Here is an 18538-nt window from a genome sequence, read left to right on the forward strand (position 1 = left end):
GAGCGTGGCATGAACGCCCGCTGAGATGGCGCCCAAGGAATAAAAATCAATGGCGGGATTTTACGGGTAGGCCGCCTTGTGTTTGCGGAGGTGGTCCCCTATTGGCCGGGTGGTGGGATTTTCCTGTCCCGCTGTTGCCAGCCAGGTTTCCCACCGAATGCACCCCCCCCCGGTCCCCAGGAAACCTGCAGTGGGAGTGCGCCGTCAACGGGACTGGAAGATATTCCAGGTGTGAACAGCTGGAAAACTCTGGCCAATGTTTCAATTTGGGGATTCAGGTTACAGCTGTCCTACCCAAAGAGTGGTGAGCCTGTGGAATTCATTACCACAGGAAGCAGTTGATGCCAAAACATTGAATGTATTCAAGAGGCGGCTGGATATAGCACTTGGGGCGAATGGGATCAAAGGTTATGGGGAGAAAGCAGGATTAGGCTATTGAGTTGGACGATCAGCCATGATGGTGATGAATGGCGGAGCAGGCTCGAAGGGCCGAATGGCCTCCTCCTGCTCCTATCTTCTATGTTTCTATGTTACCAGAGTCACTCTCGGTTGGAGGGAAATGACAGAATGATATGGATTTCATAAAATGCAAACAGCAATATTTCCGAGTTCAAAAGTAATTATTTTCCTATCCTCCGTACATGCGTTTAATAAATTCAATGTTTCACATTCCCCATGGTGCCTTTGAACATACAGATATTTTAATTAAATCAGCGAGCAGTCAGATGACAATGATTCCGACACATTCTCTTACCTGCTTGAGAGAAGTTCCAGGAAATGTTTGAAAAGCAGCAAATCAAGTGTCTCTGGAGAATTCAGCCAGATCTTAAACAAATAACAGAAGCTGTTCCGTTAGTGACAACGAGAAGCCAGTTGAACGTACTGTGGACACGAACTCTGTGCGCTATTGTACCAATAGCATTCATTCACAAAAAGCTACAGACAAAAAGGGTGCTTCCAGTGCATGCAATAATCAGAGCTGAAATCAGCCATAAAGCGGCCCTTCAGCCCATCGTGTCTGTGCCGGCCATCAACCACCTATCTATTCTAACCCCAATTTCCAGCCCTTGGTCCATAGCCTTGGATGCTAAGACATTTCAAGAACTCATCTCAATGCTTCTTAACTGTTGTGAGGGTTCCCGCCTCCACCACCCTTTCAGGCAATGAATTCCAGATTCCCGCCACCCTCTGGGCGAAAAAGTTTTCCCTCAAATCCCCCCTAGATCTCCTGCCCCTTCCGGGTGCTCCGGTTTCCTCCCATAGTCCGAAAGACGTGCTGGTTAGGTGGATTGGCCATGCTAAATTCTCCCTCAGTGTACCCGAACAGGAGCCAGAGTGTGGCGACTGAGGGATTTTCACAGTAACTTCATTGCAGCGTTAATGTAAGCCTACTTGTGAGTGATAAATAAACTTTAACTTTTAACTTTAAATCTCTGCCCCCTGGTTGTTGACCCCTCTACTAAAGAGAAACGTTTCTTCCTATCTACCCTATGTGTCCCTCATAATTTTGTACATCTCAATAAGGTCCCCACTCAGTCTTCTCTGCTCCAAGGAGAACACCACCAGTCTATTCAGCCTCTCTTCATAGCTGAAACACTCCAGCCCAGGCAACATCCTGGTGAATCTCCTCTGCACCCTCTCTAGTGCAATCCCATCCTTCTTATAGTGAGGTGACCATAGCTGCACAGTACTCTAGCTGTGACCTAGCGAGTGTTTTATAGAGTTCCATCATAACCTCCTTGCTCTTACATTCTGTGCCTTGGCTATTAAAGTCAAGTGCCCCACGTGCCTTTTTAGCCACCTTATCGACATGTCCTGTAGCCTTCAGTGTTTGGAAATAAAGCAGAGCTGGTGATAGCCAATCCACACAGCTACAAATCTGGAATGTCCCTGCAGGGGAAACGGAATCAGCCAGAGATCCAGTCCTGAAAACTATCTGATGATCCCCCCCAAACCGCAAAGCGTGTTAACCCCACAGAAGAGAGTCAAACTCAATCATGAGTCAAGGGGAGGCATGGTGGCACAGTGGTTAGCACTGCTGTCTCACAGTGCCAGGGACCTGGGTTCGATTCCTGGCTGTGTGCAGTTTGCACTTTCTCCCCGTCTCTGCGTGGGTTTCCCCCAGGTGCTCCGGTTTCCTCCCACACTCCAAAGGTGTGCGGGTTAGGTGGATTGGTTATGCCAAGTTAACCCTAGCGTCAGGGGGGGCTAGCTAGGGTAAATGCATGGAGTTGTGGGGATAGGGCCTGGGTGGGATTGTGGTCAGTGCATTCTCGATGGGCCAAATGGCCTCCTTCTCTATTGTAGGATTCTATGATGGCCTCCACAATTTGAACAGCCGACCAACACTTGGGGTGGGATTTTCCGACCAAGCTCGCCCCAAAGCCGGAAAATCCCACTCAAGTTCAGCAGACCTTTGTATGATCCGTGTCCCGCCCGCTGCGGTTCCCATTTACCTCAAAGTCACAGAGCAGATCTCTGAAAGCGCAGTCATTCCGAATTGTCGAGGTTCCTTGGCCCAGCTCTGCGGTTCCAACTATCGTCAGTATCAGTTGAAAAATTCTTGCATTTAACAATCGTACCCTCCTCCTTATCAGCAGTGCTAAAAGCTACAAGGGATGGAAAGAGTTGAGTAGAATTTATCGGAAGCCGCAACAGTAGACAGACTGTAAGCTAACTGCACAACGTGCAAGGATGAGGTCAAACGAAATGAAACAAATTTGGAAATGAAGTTCACACTTATAGGTGGTGTCCTAGTGGCATTATCGCTTGACTATTAATCCAGAAACTCAGCTAATGTAGGGGCGGCACAGTGGTTGGCACTGCTGCCTCACAGTGCCAGGGACCCGAGTTCAATTCCCGGCTTGGGTCACTGTCTGTGCGGAGTCTGCACATTCTCCCCGTGTCTGCGTGGGTTTCCTCTGGGTGCTCCGGTTTCCTCCCACAGTCCAAAAGACGTGCTGGTTAGGTGCATTGGCCATGCTGAATTCTCCCTCAGTGTACCCGAACAGGCGTTGGAGTGTGGTGACTAGGGGAATTTCACATTAACCTCATTGCAGTGTTAATGTAAGCCTACTTGTGACTGATAAATAAACTTTACTAATGCTCTGGGGACCCACATTCATATCCTGCCAAGACAGGTGATGGAATTTGAAATCGATTAAGTCAACCACATTGCTGTGGCTCTGGAGTCACATGTAGGCCAGACCAGGTAAGGACAGCAGATTTCCTTCCCTAAAGAACATTAGTGAACCAGATGGATTTTTCTGACAATCGACAATGGTTTCACGGTCATCAGTGGATTCTTAACTCCAGATATTTATTTAATTGAATTCAAATTCCGCCATCTGCTGTGACGGGATTCGAACCCGGATCCCCAGAATATTAAGTGAGTTTCTGGATTAATAGTCGAGTGATAATACCATTAGGCCATCGTCTGCACAATTAGATGGACAATAAAATGTTGGTCTAGCCAACGACGCCCCCATTCCATGAAAGAATTTAAAAATGAAAACTGAGCAAACAAAGGGAACTTAAAAACGTGCAACAATCTTCAGCTCAGAGTCCGAGTGTGTCTTCCGTTTAGCAGATCACTTGGTTTGTGGTTTAGTTTAAAAAGAGACAAAATCCTCAAGTCAATCTTTGACTCGTCTTCCATTGTGCCTCATTCTGATCAAAAGATTGTGCATTGTAAAACATTTTCAATGTCTGTGTAGATTTTCTCGTCCCGCCTGTCACGGGAAGTGTAGCAGGCAGGGGGGGTGGGGTGGGTGGTGTGGCCCACCATTGGCCTCTGGTGGGATCTTCCGGATTTGGGGCAAGCGCAGCCGGAAAATCCCGTCCTTATACCCGAAACCGATATGGCCTCTTGAAATTTTATAATCTTCAAGGTTCAATTGCATTTATTAGAATTCCATAAGACAACTGCTTGGCTACCAATAAACTTTGAATCATCTCCAAGTTGGTCCGTTTACCCTGTAGCCTTCAATGCGTCGCATCTCTTTTTCAGACAGTGTGCTGCTGTTGAGAACAGATATCAGAACCTTGACAGCTGCGTACATCTCATGGTCGTCAGAAGCCATGGCAACGAGGCCTAATATCACAGCGGGACCACCGACGAACTGCAAACAGTTGGCAGCCGGATTTGAAAAGAACGTTCTGACTCCTAAAGAAAGGATAAATCACGGCTGTTGAGTGTTCACACGCCACGAAATTCAAACCAAACTTTTAAGATACAATTCCGTGCAGAGGTCAATTGTTTCCTTGCCCTTCAGAAGGAATCGGACATGGTATAAGTGACAATACGTAGAGGGGCTGATTAGATCCGTCTCTCGCTGCCTTTCAATTATACCGCTGCCCTGATTGGCTAAAGCATTATGAAATTTGAATATTTGCACGCTTTCGACCAATACTGCTCTGACCAAGACCGCGACAATTTTTACCGATGCACCATAGAAAGCATTTTGTTCTTGTTGTATCACAGCTTGGTATGGCTCCTGCTCTGTCCAAGACCGCAAGAAACTACAAAGGGTTGTGAACGAAGCCCAGTCCATCACGCAAACCAGCCTCTCATCCATTGACTCTGTCTACACATCCCACTGCCTTGGAAAAGCAGCCAGCATAATCAAGAACCCCACGCACCCCGGACATTCTCTCTTCCACCAAAAGAGAAAATGTTGGAAAATATCAGCAGGTCTGGCAGCATCTGTGAGGAGAGAAAAGACCTGACGTTTCGAGTCCAGGTGAACCTTTGCCAAAGCCAGTGCCGGATTTAGGCATAAGCTAAACAAGCTACAGCTTAGGGCCTCGCAATCCGCAGGGGCCTCACAAAATTTCAGAAGGTTTACAATGAAGAGAACATTTAAGAGCGGATACCAGAAAAGAAAAAGAAAGCACCAGCTTGAAGAGCAACTCAAAAAATTACCAAAATTACCAAAATCTATGAGAGATCAAGCCAGTCAAATGATAAATATGTAATCAGTAAATGCATTCATTTGAAAATAATTTGTATTTTTCACTTGCTATTAAATAATTAAAAGGCATAATTATGTTTTCAATTTTTTTGTGGCGACCCAAGGTCCTGTTTTGGTACGCACCTTTGTGAGACCTTTTGGTGAAACTTTTTAACTAGGGGCCTCCAAGCTTTATAAAGCTTCGGGCTTCACCAAGTCTAAATCCAGCACTGGCCAAAGCTTTGACAAAAAGTCATCTGGACCCAAAAAGTCAGCTCTTTTCTCTCCTTACAGATGCTGCCAGACCTGCTGAGATTTTCCAGCATTTTCTGTTCTTGTTTCAGGCTCCAGCATCCGCAGTAATTCGCCTTCAACTATGAAGTTCAAACCCCGAGACCAACTTTCTCCAGGATAATACAAAATCTATTACCAAGCCAATAGACCAAATCCACGTTTTTACAAATTAATGTTTGATGAGGCTCTGTCCTGGGAAAGGGAATTGTATTTACACAGCAAATTACCCTATGATACTTTGGAAGTATTTCATTGCTCGCAAAGTGATTAGTGATGTTTTGAGGTGGTGTGAGGCATAGAATCATAAAATCACTACAGTGCAGAAAGAGGCCATTCAGCCCATCACTTCTGCACCGACCACAATCCCACCCAGGCCCTATCCCCATAACCCCACATATTTACCCTGCTAATCCCCCTGACACTAAGGGACAATTTAGCATGGCCAATCCACCTAATCTGCACATCTTTGGACTGTGGGAGGAAATTGGAGCACCCGGAGGAAACCCACGCAGACACGGGGAGAACGTGCAGACTCCGCACAGGCAGTCACCCGGAGTTGAACCCGGGTTCCCTGGCGCTGTGAGGCAGCAGTGCTAACCACTGTGCCACCGTGCAAATGCAATTATTTGTTTCATGTCCGAACCACTAATGTTTGATGAGACTCTGTCCTGGGAAAGGGATTTAAAGTTTATTTATTAGTCACAAGTAAGGCTTACATTAACACTGCAATTAAGTTACTGTGAAATTCCCCTAGTCGCTACTCTCCGGCGCCTGTTGGGGTCAAAGCACCCTAACCAGCACGTCTTTTGGACTGTGGGAGGAAACCGGAGCACCCGGAGGAAACCCACGCAGACACGGGGAGAATGTGCAAACTCCACACAGACAAGTGACCCAAGCTGAGAATCGAACCCTGGTCCCTGGCGCTGAGAGGGAGCAATGCTAACCACTGTGCCACCGTGCTGCCCACATTTATGCAGCATGTTACTTATATTTCCTGTATAATAAATTAACTTTTATTCTGACGTGCACTTTCCATTATAACATAGGGAGCCATCAGGTTCAAATGTACACAGTCAGGCCTTTCAAACAAAGAATATATGGTTGGCCAACTAACGTGGACACGGCAGCATTGGATGAGGTCTGTGCGCTGGCCGGCACACCAGAAGAACTCCCTGCTCTTTTTCAAACAGTTCTCCTCGATATTTAACCTCCTCAAGAGCTGGCGCAAAGGGTCTGACTGGAACGTCCCATCTGAAAATCATCACCTACAACACTCTGTCAGTTCTGCAGTGAACCATCTGCTTAGTCTGCGGGTTACAGTCCTAGAGTGGGACTTGAACTCGCAACTTGCTGTTTTCGTGGCAAGATTGCTACCAGTGGGCCAAGCTGGCACTGCGGGGCCATTTCACTGTAAACCTTAATATTAAAGGTGCTATAAATTGGTGCGTGCCAGGTAAAATATTGATCTATTTCGCCGTTTTTAATTAAAGGATTTACTCAAAGGAGATAGAACGCACTGTAATTGCTACAATAAACTAAACCGATTCAAAATATTTCATCAAAAAGTCCTGAAAGGTCTTGATGACTTGTTTACAGCAGAATGTTGTCACAGTATGGGGTAAATAATGATACAGAAATTAGGCAGGGCAATTTGTCCAGGACCTCAGCCTTTAGTAGGTCTGTTCATTACAGAACGCACCGAGGGACCTTTTCCAGGCTCAGTTCAGTCGTGCAGGGCAGATAGGGGCTTGCGTTTTGTCGCCTCATTCAAGAGATGAAGGGAGCCATTTCCACGGACTAATTACAGCAATCAAATAAATAACGAGGATTATCTTCAAAATGATTCCCTTATCAATCTCTGCGAGCTCTCGGGGTCTTGTCAATCCTTCAGCAATACTTCCGCACCAAGCCATTTGCTAATCCCTTGTATCCTATCTGACGGTAATGGCGGTGGCACTGAGCCAGGACGATGACTTAGCCAAGCACTTCCCAGCAAACCACCTTATAGAAAGATATTTTATCAGAGCAACGTCTTCCTTTTGAAGTTATAAATGAATAAGGAAACACACAGGAAAGATGTTTAAAATGGAGGACAACTCGCACCTAACGTAACCGTTCCCGCAAGTCTCAGGCCATCCCAGAATACTTTACAGCCAATGAAGTGGTTAGCATTACTGCCTCGCAGCGCCAGGGACCCGGGTTCATTTCCGGCTTTGGGTTACTGACTGTGTGGAGTCTGCACATTCTCCCCATGTCTGCGTGGGTTTCCTCTGGGTGCTCCGGTTTCCTCCCACAGTCCAAAGGTGAGCAGGTTAGGTGGATTGGCCATGCTAAATTGCCCCTTAGTGTCCATAGATGTGTAGATTATGTGGATTGGCCATGATAAACAGTTCCTTAGTGTCCATAGATGTGTAGATTATGTGGATTGGCCATGCTAAATTGCCCCTTTGTGCCACGGGGATTAAGATTTGATTTATTGTCACATGTATTACTATAAAGTGAAAAGTATTGTTTCTTGCGCACTACACAGACAAAGCATATCGTTCAGAGAGAAGGAAAGGAGAGAGTGCAGAACGTAGTGTTACAGTCATAGCTAGGGTGTAGAGAAAGATCAACTTAATGCAAGGTAGGTCCATTCAAAAGTCTGATGGCAGCAGGGAAGAAGCTGTTCTTGAGTCGCTTGTTACGTGATCTCAGACTTTTGTATCTTTTTCCTGAAGGAAGAAGGTGGAAGAGAGAATGTCCGGGGTGCATGGGGTCCTTGATTATGCTGGCTGATTTTCCGAGGCAGCAGCAAGTGTAGACAGAGTCAATGGATGGGAGGCTGGTTTGCGTGAAGGATTGGGCTACATTCACGACCCTTTGTAGTTTCTTGCAGTCTTGGGCAGAGCAGGAGCCATACCAAGCTGTGATACAACCAGAAAGAATGCTTTCTATGGTGCATCTGTAGAAGTTGGTGAGAATTGTAGTGGACATGCCAAATTTCCTTAGCTTCCTAAGAAAGTAGAGGCATTTGTGGGCTTTCTTAACTATGGTGTCCACATTGAGGGATCAGGGCAGGTTGCTGGTGATCTGTACACTTAAAAACCTGAAGCTCTCGACCATTTCTACTTCGTCCCTATTGATGTAGATAGGGGCATGCGTGGGGTTATGGAGATAGGGCCTGGGTGGAATTGTTGTTGGTGCAGGCTCGATGGGCTGAAAGGCCTTCTGCTGCACTGCAGCAATTCTATGAATGTTGGAAACATGGCAACCAATTTGTGCACAGCAAGCTCTCAAAGAGAACTCTGGCTCTTTATCAAATAATGCTACCTTGTCTCAATCTGAGGGGAAAGATGAGGCCTTGTTTCAATGACCCATCCAAAAAATGGCACCTCCAATAGTGGAGCTCGCCCACAAAGGGTGCAGCACCAGGCTTGGATTGTGTGCTTGAGTCTCTGGTGGACTTGAACCCACCAAGCCCTGCCCTGGAGACAAGAGTGCTACCACTGGGAGACGGCTGATGAAGCTTCAGCCACGTCATGGGTTAAGAAAAGAAAGTGAACAGTCCTCAAAGCTGAGAAGTGAACCACAATGCTCAGGCAATCCCGGGGTCAGATTCCCATGCGTTCCGAATTAATGAAACTCAGCTGTTAGTGATTGTGAAGGTGCGTCCATTCGAGCTCGGTTGAGTTTGTAAAGATATAAAAGAATTGTAAAAAGTGCTAGAGGGAAATGAAACAGCTTTTGAGTTCTGTGCTGAAATTCAGAGTACACACACACTCCATGTGTTCCAAAAGGACCGAGCATCAGGGTTGGCTTGGTAACAGGCTTTTGCATTCTGCCAGCCTATCAGTTTAAAAAGGACCATCAACTATTAAGAGCCTATCAGATTTGAATTTGATAGAGTTGACAGCATCAAACCAATCGTGATGTGAGAAAATTGCGAGGTCATGGCAGGTACAAAGACCAAAGCAACAGCCACCTCTCGACAACATCTTGACAGAAACATCTCCAGAGCAGCCAGTCATAAAAGCCAGCATTCATCTCGAGAGCAGCTTTCCACCCCTGCCAGTTTAAATGGCTCTTAAGAGAATTATCCAGCTATCTAATAGAGGGATACTGAGTCAGAAAGACCTTACAGACAGCGGGAAGCTACAGAGGAACTCCAAAAGCTTCCGAATTCCATAAAGCCTGGTTGTATAATTTCTTTGAGTGTAACTAAAATTCTGTTATTACTGTTTTGGTAATGAATGTTCCTTGTATTATTCAAACAGCATTTCAGTCGAAACGTACCTTAATTAATATGTTCCTTATTTAGTTAAAGTTCCTGGTTATTTAAAGAAAATACATTGTCAATTAAGGCGAGTGTCAGGCCTTTATGTTCATAGAGGTTTACAGCATGGAAACAGGCCCTTCGGCCCAACTTGTCCATGCTGCCCTTTCTTTTTTAAAACCCCTAAGCTAATCCCAATTGCCCGCATTTGGCCCATATCCCTCTATACCCATCGTACCCATGTAACTATCTAAATGCTTTTTAAAAGACAAAATTGTACCCGCCTCTACTACTACCTCTGGCAGCTCGTTCCAACCACTCACCACCCTCTGTGTGAATAAATTGCCCCTCTGGACACTTTTGTATCTCTCCCCTCTCACCTTAAACCTATGCCCTCTAGTTTTAGACTCCCCTACCTTTGGGAAAGGATATTGACTATCTAGCTGATCTGTGCCCCTCATTATTTTATAGACTTCTATAAGATCACCCCTCAGCCTCCTACGCGCCAGAGAAAAAAGTCCCAGTCTATCCAGCCTCTCCTTATAACTCAAACCATCAAGTCCCGGTAGCATCCTAGTAAATCTTTTCTGCACTCTTTCTAGTTTAATAATATCCTTTCTTTAATAGGGGACCAGAATTGCGCACAGTATTCCAAGTGTGGCCTTACCAATGTCTTGTACAACTTCAACAAGACCTCTAATGTTAATGACCTCTAATGAAGAACAGATAACACCTTCCCAAATAATTGTAGCACATTATGATTGAGATAAAGGGGATTAACCTCTGTGTCGTAACTTTGCCCACTTTCGACTGCTCTCCTATGGAACATACTGGAAAGGGCATGTGAGAACATGAGGAGAACATGAGGAGAACCTCCCACCCCACAACAAAAAAAAGAAGAAAGGCTTGCATGTATATAGCAATGACCACCAGACATCTTAAAGAACCTCACAGACAATGGAGGCCGTTTCTAAGAGCCGTCACTATTGTAAAGTAGCGAATACGGCAACCAATTTGCTCACAGCAAGCTCTCACAAGTAGCAAGGTGATAATCCCCAGATAATCTGTATTTGTGACATCGATTGAGGGATAATTATTCAGCAGGACAGCCCGGGGACCATTAGTGCCACAGGGGCCAGAATTTACCACCCGTTCATGCCCCTCCCCCGCTGCACGTGAGGGCAGAGAATTCGATGCTCAGGAAAATCCTGCTGGCGGGAACGGGCAGAAAACTTCCACCCGGGATCTTTTAAAATTTACCACAAGGGAGGGGAGACAGTGGAGGGGAGGGGGATCTATTTAACATCTCAGCTGAAAGACAACACCGCTGACAGTGCAGCACTCCCTCTGCACTGCATTGGAGAGTCAGCCTAGATAACAACACTCAAGACAGAGTGGGGCTTGAAAGCCCTTGAGATACAGCATGTCACCAACTGAGCTGTTGGTCCCCAAAGTTAAGCAGCCCAAGGAATTCGCTTGTACATGAAGAATATCCACTTGATTTATGCAGAGCCACACACATCCCCGTCAAACAACACTTTAGAGACAGACAGAGGGGGAAAAAAAGCACTCCCCATGAGATATCGGAGGTGGATTGGTGAAGAATCTGTTCGCTTCTTAGAATAGACGTAGGCAGAACTGGTCAGAAGTCAAACTTCATTTATTGAGCATCATTTAAAATTAGCGTTTATAGTAAGTGAAAGATATTAATTTACTAATAAGAGAGAGAGAAAGAGAGAGAAAAAGAGAGAGAGAGAGAGAGAGAGAGAGACAATGCAGACTCGAACCAAAAAGCTTGTACAGGATTCAATACAGCTGAACAGAATTGAACTGGCTACATAGCTGTTATTAACAATGTAGCTTTCCGGCTATCTGTGTTTTTAAAGAGCTGGGTACAAGCAGTCTCTCGCTGCATAAACAATTAGCATCTGCGACCATGAAAGCTTCATTTTACCTTATGAGAAAGCCTGCTTACCTCACATTGTACTTTTAAAGAATGTAGCCAATTTCTAAGCTCAAAACCCAGAATTCCAAGCTGAGAGTTTTAGAATGTGGCCAAGTTAGCTTTAAAGCTTAGCATGATTAGTTACATTAGGCAGAAATATCTTAAAATAACTGAGGCAAACCATACAGAGGATCCCACAGTTGGGTATAATCGACAATGGGAAGCATCTCAGATAACTGATCCAAGATTATTTCTAACCTAACAGCACATCTATCAATCTGTTGCTCCTTTAATTCTTTTTTTTTTTAAAGCATTCATACAGTTTACAATTCCTTACCAAAGAAGCTTGCAATCGGCGCCCCGATTGTTCGGGCGGGACCTGGGAGGTGGGTGGCCATATTCTTTGCCAGAACGATGGGCATGGCGTCATCTCGAGATGAAATTCCCAACTGCTCCGAGCGAAAGGGGGGAGGGAAAACGTCGCAACGTCAGTGCCAGAAAATTGGAAACATCTCAGCATCCCGCGCGTCCTCATTGAAGGTGAAGCCGGAATGAGGATTTTCCTCCTGTCTTGGCCACCATATGAGCAACGAGAGGGGCAATTGCTTTGATGCCATGGGTCGAGGATGGGCAAGGAAAGGCAAAGCTTCACATACGCGCATCCAAGCAGCAACGGCTTACATTTATGTAGCGCCTTTCATGCATTAAGGCACTTCAGGAATAACAATCAAACAACATATTCTGGAATTTTTTGAGGATGTGACCAGGAGAGTGGACAAGGGTGAAGCAGTGGATGTTGTGTATCTGGATTTCCAATAGGCTTTTGACAAGGTCCCACACAAGAGATTAGTACACAAAATTAAAGGTCATGGTGTTGGGGGTAATGTATTGACATGGATAGAGATCTGGTTGGCAGACAGGAAAGCAGAGAGTGGGAATAAACGGGTCCTTTTCAGAGTGGCAGGCAGTGACTAGCGGGGTACCGCAGGGTTCAGTCCTGGGACCCCAACTATTCACAATATACATTTGGACGAAGGAATCGAATGCAATATCTCCAAATTTGCAGACAACACTAATCTGTATGGCAGTGTGTGCTGTGAGGAGGATGCTAAGAGGCTGCAGGGTGACCTGACCAGGCTGACTGAGTGGGCAGTATCTTGGCAAATGCAATATAATGTGGATATATGCGAGGTTATCCATTTTGGTGGCAAAAACAGGAAGGAAGATTATTACCTGAATGGTGGCAGTTTAGGAAAAGGGGAAGTGCAACGTGGCCTGGGTGTCATGGTGGCTGAGGTTGACATGCAGGTACAGCAGGTGGAGAGGAAAGCTAATGGCTTGCTGGCCTTAATAGCAAGAGGATTTGAGTATAGGAGTAGGGATGTCTTGCTGCAGTTATACAGGGCCTCAGTGAGGCCACATCTTGAGTATTATGTGCAGTTCTGGTCTGAAGAAGGACATTCTTGCTATTGAGGGAGTTCAGTGAAGGTTCACCAGACTGATTCCTGGAATGGCAGGGCTGACATGAAGAGAGACTGGATCGACTGGACTTGTACTCACTGGAATTTAGAAGAATGAGAGGGGAATCTCATAGAAACATATAAAATCCTGATGGGACTGGACAGGCTAGATCTGGGAAAAATGTTCCCGATGTCGGAGAAAGTCCAGAACTAGGGGTCACAGTCTAAGAATAAGAGGTAAGCCAATGAGGACTGAGATGAGGAAGAACCTCTTCACTCAGAGGGTTGTGAACCTGTGGAATTCTCTACCACAGAGAGCTGTTGGGGCCAGTTCGTTAGATATGTTCAAGGGGGAGCTGGACGTGGCCCTTGCGGCTAAAGGGATCAAGGGGTATGGAGAGAAAGCAGGAGTGGGATACTGAAAATGCATGATCAGCCATGATTACGTTGAATGGTGGTGCAGGCTCGAAGGGCCGAATGGCCTACTCTTGCACCGATTCCTCTATGTTTCTATTGGACAATGGGCCTGGATTTTCCACCCCCCCACGGTATATTTTACAGTAGCAGAGGTGGCCTGCCATTGGCCAGCGGTGAGTTTTCCAGCCCCACTGCCGCCAATTGCTTTTCCCATTGCTCACGCCGTCTGCTGCCATGGAACCTGTGGCAGGTGTGGGAGTTGCCATTGGCGGGACTGGAAGATCTCATCAGCAGGAAGGGCTGGAAAATGGGTCACTTGAGGAGGCATTAGGGTAAAGGATGGGTCACAGAGGTAGGTTTTGAGGAGCATCGTGAAGGAGGATAGAGAGCTGGGGAGGTTTAGGGAAGGAATTCCAGCAGTTGGGGCCTAGGCCACTCAAGGCCAGTGAAAGGAAAATCATTGACATACAAGAAGCTTGAACAGGAGAAGCAGGTTGTAGGCTTTTGGATTGAATCATTCCAACTCGCCTCCAAGGAAAAGAGATTTCTGAGCAGTAAAACAAAGTTAATAAGATATTCAACCCTTTTTAGCCATTAAAAAATGAACACAGCTGCTGGAAAGATCAACCATTGATGCTTAAGAGAACAGAATAGAGGTGGCACTGATTTTTTGCCAGAGGAATAAAAGACTATTTCCATTGCCCTCCTCTCTACTTTCACCCTTTATCTTTGTTTTCATGGAATCATAGAATCCCAACAGTGCAGAAGGAGGCCATTCAGCCCATCGAGTCTGCACTGACTCTCTGACAGAGCTTTCTTCAATGCTATTCATCTAGAAAAGAGGAGGAAGTTTCGCCGCAACCACTTCCTGTGCAAAGGCAGCCCCAATGCTCCTGAGAGTGTGGAAAGAAATTCCTCCGAATGCCTTCTCTCAACCTCAGCGACGATGTTAGACCGGTGGGTGACAGGGCGGCACTAATGGTTAGCACCGCTGCCTCACAGCGCCAGGGACTTGGGTTCGATTCCCGGCTTGGGTCACTATCTGTGCGGAGTTGGCACATTCTCCCCTGTGTCTGCGTGTTAGAGTTGCTTTTGAATGAGTTTGCCCCTCATTTTACACAATTAAATTGGATAAATCATAACTTGGTTATACATAGAATCCCCTACAATGCAGAAGGAGGCCATACGGCCCATCGAGTGCACCGACAACAATCCAACCTAGGCCCTATCTCCATAACCCCACATATTTACCCCACTAATCCCTCTAACCTATGCATCCCGGGACACTAAGGGGCAATTTAGCATGTCCAATCCATCTAACCCGCGCATCTTTGGAGTGTGGGAGGAAACTGGAGCACCCACAGGAAACGCACGCAGACACTGGGAGAACGTGCAAACTCCACACAGACAAATGACCCAAGCCGGGAATCGAACCCGGATCCCTGGCACTGTGAGGCAGCAGTGCTAACCACTATGCCACCGTGCCACCCAAAGACAAAGGTTGATAAAACAAATTAGTGAACATACCTCACTTGATATTAACCGGCTATCCACTTCATTATAATGATTTCTGATATCTTTAATGGTCATCACTGCTGAAGACACTACATTGATACCGAAGGATAATTTCTCTTCCGACACAAACACCGAGGGCATTGATGTGTTGGTTAAATCATCGCCTGCAGGAAAGGAAAGATTTGTTTTAAACAAAAGGGAGTGAAGCGTCTCAAGGTAGAGGGAGAGGTAGATCAGTGTCTTCAATCAATATATCAACCTACCAGGTGAATGAACAGACTGGAAGTTGCCTAAATAGTTGGGTCCCAATTCATAAATGGCTTGGACAGTTTCTGGAGGGGACACCTCTTCGAACAAGCATGTTGGGCCCAGACGCCAAATCAAAGAGGACTGCTGCTTCCAGATCTGCGGAGTCCCAATAATTCCATGAACGTCGATGACGGCTGATGAATCCCCAGAAAAATGCATCCCTGGAAATGTCTGAATGTACTGTATCTGTTAACAGAGCGGGAGTCAGAGTTACTGTGAGGAATTGTCATTGCATTAAGCAAAATATTACCTTCTCATTTCATATTGGTATTTCACTCATGGACTACCTTGACGACTTTCCTCTTCAGGAGCGGGCATGGTGGTGCAGTGGTTAGCACTGCTGCCTCACAGCACCAGGGACCCGGGTTCGATTCCCGGCTTGGATCACTGTCTGTGCGGAGTCTGCACGTTCTCCCCGTGTCTGCGTGGGTTTGCTCCGGTTTCCTCCCACAGTCCAAAGATGTGTGGGTTAGGTTGATTGGCCGTGCTAAAATCGACCATTAGTGTCAGGGGATTAGCGGGGTGAATAGGTGGGGTTAAGGGGATAGGGCCTGGGTGGGATTGTTGTCAGTGCAGGCTCAATGGGCTGAATGGCCTCCTTCTGCACTGTAGGGATTCTAAGCAAGCATCCCTGGAATATTCTACATATCTACACGTTATTAAAGGTTTTGTACAGAGAGCACAATCGCTGCAGGTGCAGGAAGTGAAACAAAAACACTTCCTGCCCACAAATCCAATTTTCTATTGAAGCAACTAACCACTTGGGATGGGGGCATTATTTTTTTTAATCATTCGTGGGACATGGGCGTCGCTGGCTGGGCCAGCATTTATTGCCCATCCCCAGTTACCTGAGGGCAGTTGAGAGTCAACCACATTGCTGTGGTTCTGGCGTCACATGTAGGCCAGACCAGGTAAGGACAGCAGATTTCCTTCCCTAAAGGACATTAGTGAACCAGATGGGTTTTTCCGACAATGGTTTCACGGTCATCAGTAGATTCTTAATTCCAGATATTTTTTATTGAATTCAAATTCCACCATCTGCCGTGGCGGGATTCGAACCCGGGTCCCCAGAACATTAGCGGAGTTTCTGGATTAATAGTCTAGTGATAATACCACTAGGCCATCGCATCCTCACCAATTATGAAAGGGGGCGGAGGCTTTACAAAATGAGGAGACCAGCAAGAACTAAAATGATGCAAGTTTGAGATTTTGAGGCTTTTGAATACTAGAGGAGGTGGGATAAGACTTCTGCAAATGACCCTTCTGCAAACTGTTACTTTCTTCGAACACTGATGTGGAGATGCCGGCGTTGGACTGGGGTGGGCACAGTAAGAAGTCTCACAACACCAGGTTAAAGTCCAACAGGTTTCTTTGGAATCATGAGCTTTTGGAGCGCTGCTCCTTCATGACTCACCTGATGAAGGAGCAGCGCTCCGAAAGCTCATGATTCCAAATAAACCTGATGGACTTTAACCTGGGTGTTGTGAGGCTTCTTAGAACGTTAGAAGCTTTCAAAAGGGAAATAATAAAGTGATTTCATTTTGCGACGTTGCGATGGAAACGGGACATATATAAAGTTACATTTGTTCAAAGGTAAAAGCCACCTTAGCGGTTCCTATGACTTTTCCGTTTAAATATGCCAGCACGGTGGTGTTCTTCCGAGCGTCCTTGTTCAATACCACAGCTAAGTGATGCCACTGTCCAAGCAGCAAGTACTTGGAGATGTTGAACTCCACAGAGGTTAATGCTGAAGATTGCTGAGTCAGGCTCGAGTCACTCCAATCTAAAGTGCAGAGGAACAAGAGAAAAGGCCCACTCAGCTGGGGGTATCAAGCATATCCTGTAGAGTTCAAGTATAGAGTGCCACAAACCACTCTGGACCATTTCCCTCCCGCCTATCCCTTTAAGAGAGCCTCTTTTGACCAGTCGGGAAGCATCTTGTGCTGGAGGGTGAGGGAAGCCAACACGTTGGCGGGTGGAGTTTTACACCAGTGGGATTTTCTGGTCCCCCCCTTTGGTCAATGTGCTTCTGAATGGCCATAAAATCCGACCCATTCAGTTTGGGCCTTCAGATATGCCACTGGAAAGGACTGCGGAGTGAAGGGTGTTACGTTCTTCAGCAGCAAGGAAAATGGAACCAGGATATATGTGTCTGCAGGGAGTTCTTGAAGAAACTTGAAAAGAACCAATTGCAGAGTTGGCTGATTATCCTCCATTTTCTTTTTGAATCAGGCTGGGGAGGGGTGGGGGAGGGGTGGGGGGGCGGGGGGGAAGAGGTTACTTACGAATGGAAGAAAATCCAACGCAACAGTTACAGGCAGTGGGGTAAATCTTGACTAAGTTTTAAGTTTATTTTATTCATGTCACAAGTAGGCCTACATCAACACTGCAATGAAGTTACTGTGAAAATCCCCACACTCCGGCGCCTGTTCGGGTGCACTGAAGGAGAATTTAGCAAGGCCAATGCACCTAACTAGCACATCTTTCGGACTGTGGGAGGAAACCAGAGCACCCGGAGGAAACCCATGCAGACACGGGGAGAACGTGCAGACTCCGCACAGACAGTGACCCAAGCCGGGAATCAAACCCGGGTCCCTGGCACTGTGAGGGAGCAGTGCTAACCACCGTGTCGCCCCATAATTCTGTGCAAATTGTCTGCCACATTTTCTACATTTACACTTCAAAAGTACTTGGTTGGCTGGTGAAGTGACCTTGATGTTGAGAGAGATGCTGTGTCAATGCAAGACTTTCACTCATAGAATCCCTACAGTGCAGGACGAGGCCATTCAGCCCATCGAGTCTGCACTGACTCTCTAACATAATATCTTTTTCAGGCCCTCTCCCCCGCCCTATCCCTATAACCCCACACATTTAACCATGGCTAATTCCCCCTAACCTACACATCTTGGGACACTAAGAGGCAATTTGCTATGGCCAATCTTCCCAACCTGCACATCTTTGGAGTATGGGAGGAAACCTACTGTGCTAACTCCTATGATCTGCATGGGGAATCACTAACTGACCCCCCCAGTTGGCCTTGTTGAATATGAGCTCCCTGGGGATTGGTAATTAGCCAACCAGGTGGAGCTCGTATGCCGAGCCTTATATAAAGCAAGACCCCGAGAGGGTCCATTAACCTTTTAATCCCGGTTCGGGCTTGTGTTCATCACAGGCTTATGGGTTTTGTTTATTTTCATTTTGTACAATAAGAACACGGTTCCTTCACAGCCGATTCCTGGAGATATTATACCCAATCCAAACACGGGGCAAATGTGTAAACTCCACGGTCACCTTCGGCCGGAATTGAACCCAGGTCCCAGGAGTTGTGAGGCAGCCATTGTGCCACCCTGTACGTCTAATGAAGATGGCAGCTTGAATTCTATACCACACT

At 46.4% G+C, this 18538-nt stretch overlaps 1 protein-coding gene across 1 annotated transcript in view; it reads right to left on the reverse strand.

Moving 5' to 3' along the window:
* The window catches only part of wdfy4 (WDFY family member 4), a 245621-nt gene that overhangs the window by 150472 nt on the left and 76611 nt on the right, over positions 1-18538 (reverse strand). Inside the window, exons 19-25 of the mRNA XM_078199280.1 lie at positions 16752-16930; positions 15102-15333; positions 14851-15002; positions 11784-11895; positions 3975-4165; positions 2457-2609; positions 755-825 (exon numbers count right to left, since the gene is read on the reverse strand). Coding sequence (XP_078055406.1) covers positions 755-825; positions 2457-2609; positions 3975-4165; positions 11784-11895; positions 14851-15002; positions 15102-15333; positions 16752-16930 — 1090 coding nt within the window. The remainder of the gene's footprint in view (positions 1-754; positions 826-2456; positions 2610-3974; positions 4166-11783; positions 11896-14850; positions 15003-15101; positions 15334-16751; positions 16931-18538) is intronic.

This window comes from Mustelus asterias, chromosome 28 (genome assembly GCF_964213995.1).
Source record: "Mustelus asterias chromosome 28, sMusAst1.hap1.1, whole genome shotgun sequence".
Classification (NCBI taxonomy): domain Eukaryota; kingdom Metazoa; phylum Chordata; class Chondrichthyes; order Carcharhiniformes; family Triakidae; genus Mustelus; species Mustelus asterias.